This window comes from Myxine glutinosa, chromosome 2, assembly GCF_964187855.1.
Source record: "Myxine glutinosa chromosome 2, kmMyxGlut1.1, whole genome shotgun sequence".
Classification (NCBI taxonomy): Eukaryota; Metazoa; Chordata; class Myxini; order Myxiniformes; family Myxinidae; genus Myxine; species Myxine glutinosa.
Window position 1 is genome coordinate 165,292,868 of NC_136262.1, and position 13,438 is coordinate 165,306,305.

The following is a 13,438-nucleotide window of genomic DNA, read 5'->3' on the forward strand; positions in this document are numbered from 1 at the left end:
AGTAATTCTGCAATCTCACATCCACTGAACCTGCTGTATATTGTTCGCACAAGGCCATTACAATACAAAATCCCTATCACAACTATCACTTTGTCAAAGAGAGCTGATCCTTCATTTTTGAAGTTAAAGGGAACACACAACAAACAACTTGAAGAAAGATTAACTTTAACTTCAACTTCTTCATACATTGAATTCTCCAGTACAGTATGGCTAGGACTAAGTTCATATCTATCGGAGAAGCAGTTATTCCTGGTAAAAATCCAGCATTCACTCCCGGCGGATGTGCCCTTGTTGCAAGCTGTCAGAATCAACTCCACGCGGGAACAGTCTGTTCTGAACAATATCGCCTTTAAAATAGCCTGTTACTGATTGTATTTTTAACTCAACTGGACTACCGTCCAGTTGAGTTCATCACATACTGAACCCTCCGGCGTCTGTCGTCGTCGTCGTCGTCGTCGTCTGTCGTCCGTTAACTTTTCGACGTTAACACTCCAGCGTCCACAAATATCAACTGATTCTGATCAAACTTGCTTGTTAAAGTGACCATCTCTCTGACCATTCTCAGGGAGCCTCCTCAGTGTCGACGAGTCTGGCATTTCAATCAGGCCAACTGGCATGGTCTTCAAGCAGCCATCAATCATCTGGACTGGTCTCCCATCTCTACCGCCTCTGACATCAACTCATCCTGGGAATTCTTCCAAAGTAAATTGCTATCTCTCATGCACAGATTTATCCCATCTCGTCTTCAGTTGTCATACCCTTCCTCACATCCATGGTACACGGAATCTTGTGGTGAGGCTGTTGCCCAGAAACAACTTGCCTTCGTCTCCTGGAAAGCAAATCCAATGGAAGGAAATCTCATTTCCTTTCACAAAGCCCGAAACAAGTGTGTGTCCACCCTCAGGAGAGCCAGGAAACAATATCTCTCCGTTCCCAAGACCGAACTCTCTTATCTGTCTCCCTCTTCCAAATCCTGGTGGTGTCTGGTCAAATCTGTTTCTGGTGTTTGTTCCCCCTCCATCCCCTCCCTTACCTCAAACGGCTACACAGCTGACTCTGCACATGAAAAAAGCTGAATGCCTCAACTCTATGTTTGCCTCTAAATCTTGTGTCCCAAACCCATCCCTCTCTGTACCCACCGTACCCAGTCGTACCCAGCTGCTCCTGGACTCTGTGTCCTTTCCTCCTGACAAGGTGGAAAAGTTTCTGTCAACCCTCGACTCTGATTCTGCAACTGGACCTGACGGCATCAGCCCACGGGTCCTAAAATCCTGTTCTTCCGCTCTTTCACTCCCCCTCTCTGTTCTCTTCACCCTCTCTTTTGCTCAAGGTCATCTGCCATCTGCTTGGAAATCAGCCAACATCACCGCTTTACACAAAAAAGGTGCAAAAACAGATCCTAGCAACTACAGACCAATCAGCCTTCTCCCAATTATCAGCAAAGTCATGGAATCCATCATTGCTTCGGATATGAAATCTTTCCTCTTCTCCAATGGCTTGATCTCTGGTCATCAATTTGGTTTCAGACCAGGTCACTCTACTCTGGACATGCTGCTTCTGCTGTCTCAACAATGGATGGAGGTCCTCAATGCCAAACAGGAAATTAGAGCTGTCTCCCTTGACATATCACGTGCCTTTGATACGGTCTGGCACCCCGCTCTGCTCACCAAACTCTCCTCCTTTTGTATCCATGGAAATCTCCACGCATGGATGGCGGACTTCCTCTCTGGTCGTAGTCAACGTGTGGCCCTGAATGGATTTCTCTCATCTCCTCTTCCTATTCAGGCTGGAGTTCCCCAAGGCAGTGTTCTGGGCCCTGTGCTTTTTCTGGTCTTCATCAATGATCTCTCCGACTCTCTTGAAAATCGTCTCTATCTCTATGCTGATGACTCCACTCTCTGCCGCTCCATTCCTCATCCCTCAGATCGGCAGTCTGCAGCCTCCTCACTCTCTGCAGACCTGGACAAAATCACAGACTGGGCAAGCAAGTGGAACATGTCTTTCAATCCTGACAAATCTCACACTCTTACGATGTCTCTCCAAAAAGACCGACTGGACAACCCTCCTATCCACTTTCTGAATAATCCTCTCCAAGAAGTTCTGTCACTCAAGCTTTTGGGTCTCACTATCTGCCATGATCTTTCCTGGGAAAACCACATTTAAAATCTGGCCTCCAAAGCCAGTCGCCGACTGGGCATCCTCCGTCGTGCGAAGTCCTTCCTTGGCACACCTGAGCTCCTCATCACATACAAGGCTTTCATCCGCAGCTCAATGGAATACTGCTCTCCCCTCTGGGCTGGTGCTCCTGCCTCACACCTAGCTCGTCCTCACACTGTTGAAACCAAAGCGTTCAGAATCATTGGAATCTCCCGCGATGAAGCTACCTCCGAGGGCCTTTCACTTACTCACCGCAGGCAGGTTGGTGGTCTTTCTGTCTTCTACCGACTCCTCTCCGGCCTTGCTCCTCCAGCTCTCTCTGGGCTCTGTCCCCCAAATATTCCGACAGGTCGCACAAGATCTGCCTGCAACCCTCTTATGGTTAAACAGCCAAAATCCAGACTCTCTGCTCACCTTCACTCCTTCATTCCTCTTTTCTCCCACCTCTGGAACAAACTCCCTCACTCTCTTCAATCCCACTCCTCCCTTCAGGTCTTTAAAACAGCTGTTCACCACCATCTCTTGTCTTCCCCCATCCAAAACCTTGATCTTTTCTACCCCCGCTAATTTCACCCCAAATCCACTTTTTTGAAATACCAACTTCTTCCTGGAAGTCCTTCGTGTCTTTGTGTTTATACTTCACCCACCCACCCCCTTCCCACGCCACCTCCCCCCAAGCCCTCTCCCTCCCACACATTCCCGATGTCCCTGCTCTCAAATGTTGTGTTTATGTGCTTCGCCTTCTCTCCCCATCTTGTCTACCGCTCCCCTTTTTATATACTTTGTTTGCTTGTCTGTTTGATTTGTTTGTGTGATAAATGTTAGCTCTTTCACGAGCCTCGATTCTGTATACAAAAAAAAACAAAAAAACTTGACATGCAGCATCCTTACCCCAAGGACCGATTTTACATTTCAGCCCGATCCGTTGAAAAATGGCGGACTTAGGCGACCATTTTGTTTTTGGTCATGAAAATGACGTTAACACTCTGGCGTCCACAAATATTAATAGATTTTGATCAAACTTAGAATGTTTAACCCTTACCACACAAGGTAGGTTGCTATTGCATTCCAACCCGATCCGTCACAAAATGGCCGCCATAGGCCGCCATATTGTTTTCAGCTCCGAAACGACGTTAAGACTTTAACGTCCACAAATATTTATGGATTTTGATCAAACTTGGTGTGTGAGACTCTTACCACACAAGGTAGGTTGCTATCTTAAGTCAAATCTAGTACAGACAACTGACCTACTTTAAAGTTGTCCAGTCAGTTCAGTTGAGTTCTGCTTCTCTGGAAGCTCTAGTATTACGTACACCATTAATAAACAAACTTTTAACATCCTGAAAAACAAATAAATATGTTATCTGCATTTATTCACCAAAAAGGTTGGTTTTACTGGAGGTCCATTCAGGCCCAAAATTGGTACATTGGGCACCATTTTTGAAAAATAGCTCCGCTCTATCGTTTTCGGCATCAAATTCGACATGGGAATCCATTCTCAGGCTACAACGGCACTCAGGACTGGGTTTGGAGCACATGCGTGTTCAATATTGGAAAGTAGAGAGCATACCTCCGACTGGTGAACAGTTTACGTTTTGTATCTCAGAGAAGACCAGAAAATCACAACGCAGAATCACATTTAATCAAAATCAATCACAGGAATCCCCATAGGTCCATTCTTTCATACCCTGATCTACCCTTCGTTTTTGGCCATATCACTCAATGTTGAAGAATTCACTTAAAAAATTATACTAGCCGGAACCGGATCTTCACCAAAATTGAATCGATTCTTCATTGTCACAGACACAACCGATCCACCAAGTTTCGTCCAAATCCATCCACAACTTTTTGATATATCCTGGTATGTATCGTTTTTGGCCCTATCACCCAATGCTGAAGAATCACTTTTAAAATTCTAGTAGCCGGATCCGAATCCGGATCCTCACCAAAATTGGATCGAAACGTCCTTGTCAGACACCCAACCGGTCCACCAAGTTTTGTCCAAATCCATCCAGAACTTTTTGAGATATCCCGCTATGTATCGTTTTTGGCCCTATCTCTCAATGGTGAAGAATGAGTTAAAAAATTATAATAGCCGGATCCGGATCTTCTCCAAAATCTAATCATTTCATTATTGTCACCTACACTACCTCTCTGCCAAATTTCGTCCAAATCCGTCCACAACATTTTGAGATATCTTGTTCACAAACGGACAGACAGACAGACAAACAAACAGACAGACAGGGGTGAAAACATAACCTCCATCCACCTTTGGTGGCGGAGGTAAAAAAAAGAAAAAAAAAATTGAACACACCTTTCCCAGTCGGTCGCAATTCTGAGCCCAAATACCTTCACATACAGACTAGCCAGACAAGACGCGGACCTGGTTAGAGTGGAAATTTGAAATGTTGGTCATGGTACCAGCTAAACATGTCTTACTCCGCGAAAGATCACCTACTCTTGGGAGGTACCTTTATCAGGATCCCATCTGCTGGTATTAGTTGGTGGAGGTTAAATACCTTATGGGAGTAATATTTTGTGAAGAATACCGGCACCGTGACCAAACTCCAAATTCATGCTGTGACTACCGCTGGGAATGCAAAGGCAAAACCACCCAGTGTGTTCCTTGCCATTTTTTTTTTGACGGCAGAGATGCTCTGGAAGGAGTTATAGACGTTTGATTGCATTGAATGCTGAAGATGTATGTTACATCAAGTCCTAAATGTAAGGAGGACAGTCTCTCTCACTTGTCAGGGGGTACTGGGGTACATAATATGGTAAACGCCAAAATGTTCAGTAACTTGTGTCATTCTGTTTCAGCCTCACGATGAAGGAATAATATGGAGCCATGGGGAATATGTGCTTTCAGCAAGTGTGTCTCCACCTCCCTCGTTGTGTTCAGGTATGCTCAAAAGCACATGCTACATCGACGTCCGTTGGTTTCCCTTCGATGTGCAAAGCTGCGACCTCAAGTTTGGCTCCTGGTCGTACGATGGCTGGCTCATCGACCTGCAAAAGATGGACGCCGACACGTCTCGCTACACATCCAATGGCGAATGGGACCTTATCGGTGTGTAGCTTTTGAACACATTGTTTGAGAAAGATGTAGACTTACGTCTTTAGCTAATGTAGACATCCGTCCACAGCATTTTTGAGATATCCTGTTCACAGACAGACAGACGGGGGTGGAAACATAACCTGCTCCATCCACCTTCGGTGGCAGAGGTAATAATGGGGAGGCAGAGAGGAACTTCGAAATGGTCCTGTCATGGGTGGTACCACCGGACATCTCACGGGAGGCACTTCAGCGACGGGTTGTGGCAAGCAGGGCTCGGATCGCAGGCTCCGTCAGCTCACGGCTGCTGGAGACTGCGACACTTTCACTCTCTGTGACTGCCCCACGTTACCTAACACTACCTCGACTCACTGCCCATAAGCGTCCATACATGTGAAGGATTGCATGCACATGTTTTCACCACATGTGAAGGATTGCATGAACATGCATGTTTTCAGCACATGTGAATGATTGCATGAACATGCATGTTTTCAGCACATGTGAAGGATTGCATGAACATGCATATTTTCAGCACATGTGAAGGATTACATTCTCATGCGTGTTTTCAGCACATGTGAAGGATTGCAAGCACATGCGTGTTTCAGCACATTTGAAGGATTGGATGCACATGCATGTTTTCTGCATATGTGAAGGATTGCATGCACACATGTTTTCAGCACATGTGAAGTATTTGCATGCACATGCATGTTTTCAGCACATGTGAAGGATTGCAAGCACATGCGTGTTTCAGCACATGCAAAGGATTGCATGCACATGCGTGTTTTCAGCACATATGAAGGATTGCATGAACATGCATGCTTTAAGTACATGTGAAGGACTGCATGAACATGCATTTTTTCAGTACATGTGAAGAATTGCATGCACATATGTTTTCAGCACAAGTGAAGGATTGGATGCACATGCATGTTTTCTGCATATGTGAAGGATTGTATGCACTTGCGTGTTTCAGCACATGTGAAGAATTGCATGCACATGCGTGCTTTCAACACATGTGAAGAATTGCATGCACATGATGTTTTCAACATATTTGAAGGATTGCAAGCACATGCATATTTTCAGCACATTTGAAGGATTACATGCAATGGTTTGGTTTACATGCACATGATTACAGGCACATGCATGTTTTTACCTGCACATGCATGGTTTCAGCACATGCGAAGGATTACATGCAATGCGTGTGTTTTACATGCACCTGATTACATGCACATACGTGATGTAATTAACGCCACCAACGAACGCCGGTTTAACGTCAATCCAAGAGACGTCACAAACATTGATGAATCACCCAACCTGTAAAACAGTTTAAAGCTGCGTTGGGATTCGAACTCAGGCTAGATGGAGGAGAGTGTGCGCAATCATAAACCATCCTGTGAGCCCTAGACTCTATAATTATAAACACTTGTTTTGTTAACGTGAATCACCACCTTTTATGTCAGGTTATTGAATTACTGATCATCCCTCGTATATGAAGCATTTATGTGCATGCTCGTTCTTTTATAATGGATGATTTTGTTATTTGTTAATTTATCTCGTGCTTTTTAAGCACACATCCTTTTTAAGCACACTAATAATCGAGTTATTAGTGGATGGCTATCTTCATCACCATTTAATTCGAACGAGCTGCAGAAGTTCGTTCAACATTTTATTAATTCTCAACATAAAATCGTGCTGTCCCTATTACATTATGTACATGCCTGAATCACCAGGTGTGATATTTGTTCTATAAACATTTGGTGGAATGTCGTTTTTGAAATTACCTGCATTCAATTGTACGAATGATTCCCTAGGTTGGGTATCAGTGTGCGTTATTCAAGCAATTTCTGGCAAATGTCTCTCAATCGCCATTAGAATATCCACAACACCATTATAGTGTGGTATGAAGTTGAAGGAACTGCGCTCCAACGCGAGTCGAAAGAATTGACGCGACCAAAGACGGAATTCGTCCGAGTTGCTTTATTGAAACAAAACAGCTCAGGTATTCTGACAAGCCCGTTTTTCGGGCAACAATATATATACACATTTATGTCGGGAAGTTTGCCCGGCAAAAGCTATACCGGGCATGCCCGGGTATCAAGGGCGAGCCTTGGAAAGGCGAGTCTGGACCTGCCCGGGCGTGTTTGGCTGCGGCCTGGCAAGTCGAGGCTGGGCGTGCCCGGGCGCTCTGGGCGAGCACTGGAAAGGCGATAGCGGGCATGCCCGGACGCTCTGGGCGAGCCCTGGAAAGGCGATAGCGGGCATGCCCGGACGCTTTGGGCGAGCCCTGGAAAGGCGATAGCGGGCATGCCCGGCCGCTCTGGGCGAGCCCTGGAAAGGCGATAGCGGGCATGCCCGGACGCTCTGGGCGAGCCCTGGAAAGGCGAGACCGGGCGTGCCCGGGAGGTTCGGGCGTGCCCGGGAACAGTGAGTCCGGGCATGCCCGGGAGAGGCGCGTCTGGCCGTGTTCTGGCCGGTGCAAGGCGATTATGTACATCCAGCGGTAACCGCTACACACGCCCCTCCAGAATCGACCTGCACCGGCAGGGTCAATTTAAGGGGGGTCCGGATGACCCGGCCGAAGCGACCCCTGGAGGGTCGTGGGGAGGGGTCTGACGTGGTGGTGGGTGGTCGAGCGGGGGGAATTGTGGACGGGGGGCGGCCTCGCCGCGGAGGAAGGGCCAACCGTGGTGGCCGGTCGACGTCCATGTGCGCCGGTTTGAGGCGGTCCATAGAAATCCGGTCCGGCCGGCCACCGAAGTCGACGATGAAAGACTTGTCGCCCCGTCGCAGGACCCGGAAGGGCCCGTCGTACGGCGGCCGGAGTGGCCCCCGGTGCACGTCATGACGCACAAAGACGTACTCCGCTGTGCGAAGCGCCGGGGGGACGTAGGACTGGGCGCCACCGTGGCGGGACGTCGGCACGGGGGCAAATCGTCGGGCGGCCTCCTGGAGGTCCGAGCGCTGGCGAGCGGCGGACCAGGGACTGGTAGCGTCAGGCACGAATTCGCCCGGGATGCGGAGTGGCTGGGCGTAGACGAGCTCGGCGGCGGACGCCTGGAGGTCTTCCTTGGGGGCCGTGCGAAGGCCCAAAAGGACCCACGGCAGCCGGTCGGCCCAACCGTCGTCCTGAAGGCCGGCCATGAGTGCGGCCTTCATGGAGCGGTGAAACCGCTCGCACAACCCATTGGCTTGGGGGTGGTAGGCCGTGGTGCGGTGCAGCGTGACCCCCAACGAACGGGCGACCGCGCCCCAAAGCTCAGACGTGAACTGTGGGCCGCGGTCGGACGAGATGTCCGCTGGTGCGCCGAAGCGCGCGACCCAGGTGGCGATGAACGCCTGCGCCACGTCGGCGGTGGTGGTGGAGGTGAGGGGCACGGCCTCCGGCCACCTGGTGGTCCTGTCCACCATGGTGAGCAGGTGGGTGAACCCCCGCGAGGGGGGCAGGGGACCCACCAGGTCCACGGGGACGTGGTCGAAACGCCGTTCAGGCACGGCGAAAGGTGCCAGCGGGGCCTGGGTGTGGCGGTGGACCTTGGCTCGCTGGCAGGCCGTGCAGGCGTTGGCCCAGTCGCGGATGTTTCGTCGAAGGCCGTGCCAGACGAAACGCGCCGACACCAGCTTCTGAGAAGCTTTCCGGCCCGGGTGAGAAAGGCCGTGGATGGAGGCAAAGATGCGGCGCTGCCAGGAAACGGGCACGATGGGGCGAGGCTGGCCCTGGGAGACGTCGCAGAGCAGGACGGTGCCCGCGAAGGGGATGTCGGCCAGGCGGAGGCCCGTGTCCGCCACGTGGAGTGCCTGCACCGATGCGTCGGTGGTCTGGTCGGCCGCCATGAGCGTGAAGTCCACGCCGAGGTGGACCGCGTTCGCGCTGGCCCGCGAAAGGCAGTCGGCCACGGCGTTGTCTTTGCCGGCGACGTGCTGGATGTCCGTGGTGAACTCCGACACGGCGGAGAGGTGGCGCTGCTGGCGGGCCGACCACGGCTCCGTGACCTTAGCCATTGCGTAGACCAACGGCTTGTGGTCGACGAAAGCCGTGAACGGGCGGCCCTCCAGGAGGTGTCGGAAATGGCGAACGGCCAGGAATAGCCCGAGCAGCTCGCGGTCGAACGTGCTGTAGTTTAACTCGTTCGGCCGGAGTTGCCGGCTGAAAAAAGCGAGTGGCTGCCAAACCCCGTCCATCCATTGCTCATGGACGGCGCCCACCGCGTAGTTGGAGGCGTCCGTAGTGAGGGCGATGGGCGCGTTGAGCACCGGGTGAGCCAGCAGCGTTGCGTCGGCGAGGGCCCGTTTGGCACTGGCGAAGGCCGCGTCCATGGCCGCAGACCAAACAATGTCATGCTTGGCCGGCTTGCCCCGGAGGGCCTCGTAAAGGGGCCGCATGAGCTGAGCAGCGCGGGGCACGAATCGGTGATAAAAATTCACCATGCCGAGGAACTCTTGGAGGGCCTTGATGGAACGGGGACGCGGGAACGTGGTGATGGCCTCGACCTTGGTCGGCAGCGGCACGGCCCCGGTCTTGGTGATGCGGTGGCCCAAAAAGTCAACGGTCGTCGTGCCGAAGTGGCATTTGACCGGGTTGACAATTAAGCCGTGCTCGCTGAGGCGACCGAACAGTGTTCGGAGGTGGAGGAGGTGCTCGGCGCGGGACGTGCTGGCGACGAGGATGTCGTCCAGATAGACGAAAAGAAACGGCAGGTCGCGCAGCACGCCGTCCATCAAGCGCTGGAACGCCTGGGCCGCGTTCTTGAGGCCAAACGGCATCCGCAAAAATTCGAACAGGCCGAACGGCGTGATGACGGCCGTCTTTGGGACGTCGGCCGCCCGGACAGGTACCTGGTGGTAGCCCCGTATCAGGTCAATTTTCGAAAAGATGACCCGTCCCGCCAAACGGGCGGAAAAGTCCTGAATATGCGGGATCGGGTACCTGTCGGGGGTGGTAGCGTCATTGAGACGGCGGTAGTCGCCACACAGGCGCCATCCACCCCCCGGCTTTGGCACGATGTGCAGTGGCGAGGCCCACGCGCTATCGGAGCGCCGCACGATGCCGAGGTGCTCCAACGCGTCGAATTCGGCCTTTGCCACGGCGAGCTTGGCTGGGTCGAGGCGGCGGGCCCTGGCGTAGACCGGCGGGCCCGTAGTGGGTATGTGGTGCTCGATCCCGTGCCGCACCGCGCCGGCCGAAAACGTCGGCTGCGTGAGGGCCGGGAATTCCACGAGCAGGCGAGCGAACTCGTTCGTTGCCGGGAGGGCGCACGCCAGTTCGGTCGGCGCGGAGCTGCTCATTGTGCATGCCAGGGAGCTGAAGGTCTCGGCGTGGACAAGGCGACGTCGTTTGACGTCGACCAGCAGCCCGTGCGCGCAGAGGAAGTCGGCGCCCAGCAAAGCCACGGGGACGCTGGCGGTAACAAAAGTCCATTGAAAGCGCTGGCTGCCGAAGCAGAGGGTGACGACGCGTGGGCCGAAAGTGCGTATGGCCGAGCCATTAGCATCGACCAAAGAGGGGCCGCAAACTGCGTCCAGCCTGTCCTGCTCGGAGGCAGGTATGACGCTCAGTTGGGCGCCGGTGTCGCACAGGAAACGCCGTCCAGACGCTTTGTCCCGAATAAACAGCAAGTTGCCCGAGTGGCCGGCGCTCATGGCTGGGAATGAACGCCGGCCCGGCCGTTTCCCGACCTGCCGAAAGTGCACGGGGGCCGGCACGTCCAAGCCTTGTGTCCGAACCTGGCGTGGTAATAACACCACGCCCGGTCAGGTGGAGGCCCCGGCCGTCGTGTCGGAAGCGGGCGGTGCGGCGTGGCGGCCGCCAGTTGCACCGGCAGTTCGGCCTCCAACTGCGCAGGGCGCTGGGGCGTCGTGGGCGTCGCCTCGGCCGGCGGCGGGCTCCAGGTAACCGCGCCGATGTGCTGGCCCGCCGAGGAGATCTTATCGGCTTCCCTGGCGAGGGCGCGGGAATCCGTGATCAACGTGCCAGCCAGGGCGAGACGTACCGGGTTAGGCAGCTGACGGAGGAACAGCTCCCGGAACAGGAATGCCGGAGAGTGCTCGCCGAGCAACGAGAGCATATAGTCCATGCGCTCGGACGGGCGCGTGTCGCCGAGCTCGGGCAGGTCAAGCAGGCGCCGTGCGCGTGCTGCCGGTGAGAGGGCGAAAGCGCCGAGGAGGAGCGTCTTCAGCGCGTCGTATTTGTCAGCAGCCGGCGGGTGCTGGAGGAGGCTCAAGGCGCGGGCCGCAGTGGCGGAACCGAGCGCCGCCACAACATGGTGGAAGCGGGTGTCGTCCGCGGTGATGCCTCGCAGGGCGAACTGGGAGTCCGCCTGGGCGAACCAAACAGCCGCGTGAGCCTCCCAGAAGGTAGGCAGTTTATGCGTCACTGCCGTATCCATGTCGGTAGGTCACCAATGAAGGAACTGCGCTCCAACGTGAGTCGAAAGAATTGACGCGACCAAAGACGGAATTCGTCCGAGTTGCTTTATTGAAACAAAACAGCTCAGGTATTCTGACAAGCCCGTTTTTCGGGCAACAATATATATACACATTTATGTCGGGAAGTTTGCCCGGCAAAAGCTATACCGGGCATGCCCGGGTATCAAGGGCGAGCCTTGGAAAGGCGAGTCTGGACCTGCCCGGGCGTGTTTGGCTGCGGCCTGGCAAGTCGAGGCTGGGCGTGCCCGGGCGCTCTGGGCGAGCACTGGAAAGGCGATAGCGGGCATGCCCGGACGCTCTGGGCGAGCCCTGGAAAGGCGATAGCGGGCATGCCCGGACGCTCTGGGCGAGCCCTGGACAGGCGATAGCGGGCATGCCCGGCCGCTCTGGGCGAGCCCTGGAAAGGCGATAGCGGGCATGCCCGGACGCTCTGGGCGAGCCCTGGAAAGGCGAGAGCGGGCATGCCCGGGAAAGACGAGACCGGGCGTGCCCGGGAGGTTCGGGCGTGCCCGGGAACAGTGAGTCCGGGCATGCCCGGGAGAGGCGCGTCTGGCCGTGTTCTGGCCGGTGCAAGGCGATTATGTACATCCAGCGGTAACCGCTACAAAGTGTTCTTATAAGTAGCTCACGTAGGAATTTCGTGTTAAAATTGATTTTTTTTGTTTTTCTGTATTGAATTGGGGTCAAAATATAGGGAAATTATGGGGTTCAGATTTCCCTGGCCCTGGGTCCACTTCCGGAGGGCCATTTACTTGCTATGACCCCCCCTTAACCCCCTGGGAACCTCCGCTTAAAATGAACCTACTTTCATAATCTTAGGGTCGTTCTGGGGTTTTTGATGATGCTGAATCCATTTTTGACACTTTTAAAGTGACATATGCAGTCATTGACCCCCTGTCATGGGCAAGGTCGGGGGGGGGGGGGAGGGGTGCGGTGTTCAGTTAATGGACACCCGCCCTGTAATAACCCTGCGCTTATTTTGGGTAAATAAGAAATCAACGTGTCCGACATTATGAGTTGTTTGTGGGGATTTTTTTTATGAAGATGAGTCAATAAATGACACATCCTGAGCGATCTACACGGTGCATCATCAAGGGACCCGACTTAAACTGAACCGTCTGATGAGATGATCCAGCGATTTTTACGCAAGACTATTTATGAATAAAAACTGCAAAATACCAATTACAATGTACACCTTTACCTTTATTATTGGGTTTGTTTCAAAATGCAATCCAACTAGGATGAAAAACATGCTTTACAATAATTGTTGTAAAAATTGTCAATGTACCTTCGGTTTGTCCTTTTTTGAGAAACTGCGAATGTTTTCACTTACACAAGGACATAGTAATATTAAGAATCCAAACCAAGAACGTAATTATTTATCATCCTTGTCCTTATCCACATCAATCATCATTACATTAAACTGTTTGCTGATTTATTCATCATCCTCGTGGGCATCATCCTTTCGACAAGTTTCCGCAATCACTGCCATAGCACTTACAGAGAGAAGTACAGGGAAGTCTGTTCTTGAAGCAGCTGCACCTTCCTTTACACCCTGATTTACAAAACCCCTGCCCAGAGAATCCAGTTGGTGTTATCCACTGTCAGCTGAATCTGGAGTGCGCTGCTAGAAAGATCCAGGTCGTGCGTAATGATGGTTATTCTCCCTAGACCGACCACAAAAGCAGAGATGCCCTGTGACAACATCAAAACAGTGTACAGGGTTGCATAGTCCATTGGGGAGGTCTTGAACAATGGAGCAACCACTCCTGAGTTTGTCTGGCTGTGACTGAAAGTGGCATGATA

General features: G+C 52.6%; 1 protein-coding gene across 1 annotated transcript in view; it reads left to right on the forward strand.

Moving 5' to 3' along the window:
* LOC137421100 (neuronal acetylcholine receptor subunit alpha-7-like) overlaps positions 1–13,438 on the forward strand; it is a 96,323-nt gene that overhangs the window by 31,310 nt on the left and 51,575 nt on the right. The window contains exon 2 of the mRNA XM_068106818.2: positions 5,060–5,227. Within this exon, the coding sequence (XP_067962919.2) occupies positions 5,060–5,227 (168 nt within the window). The remainder of the gene's footprint in view (positions 1–5,059; positions 5,228–13,438) is intronic.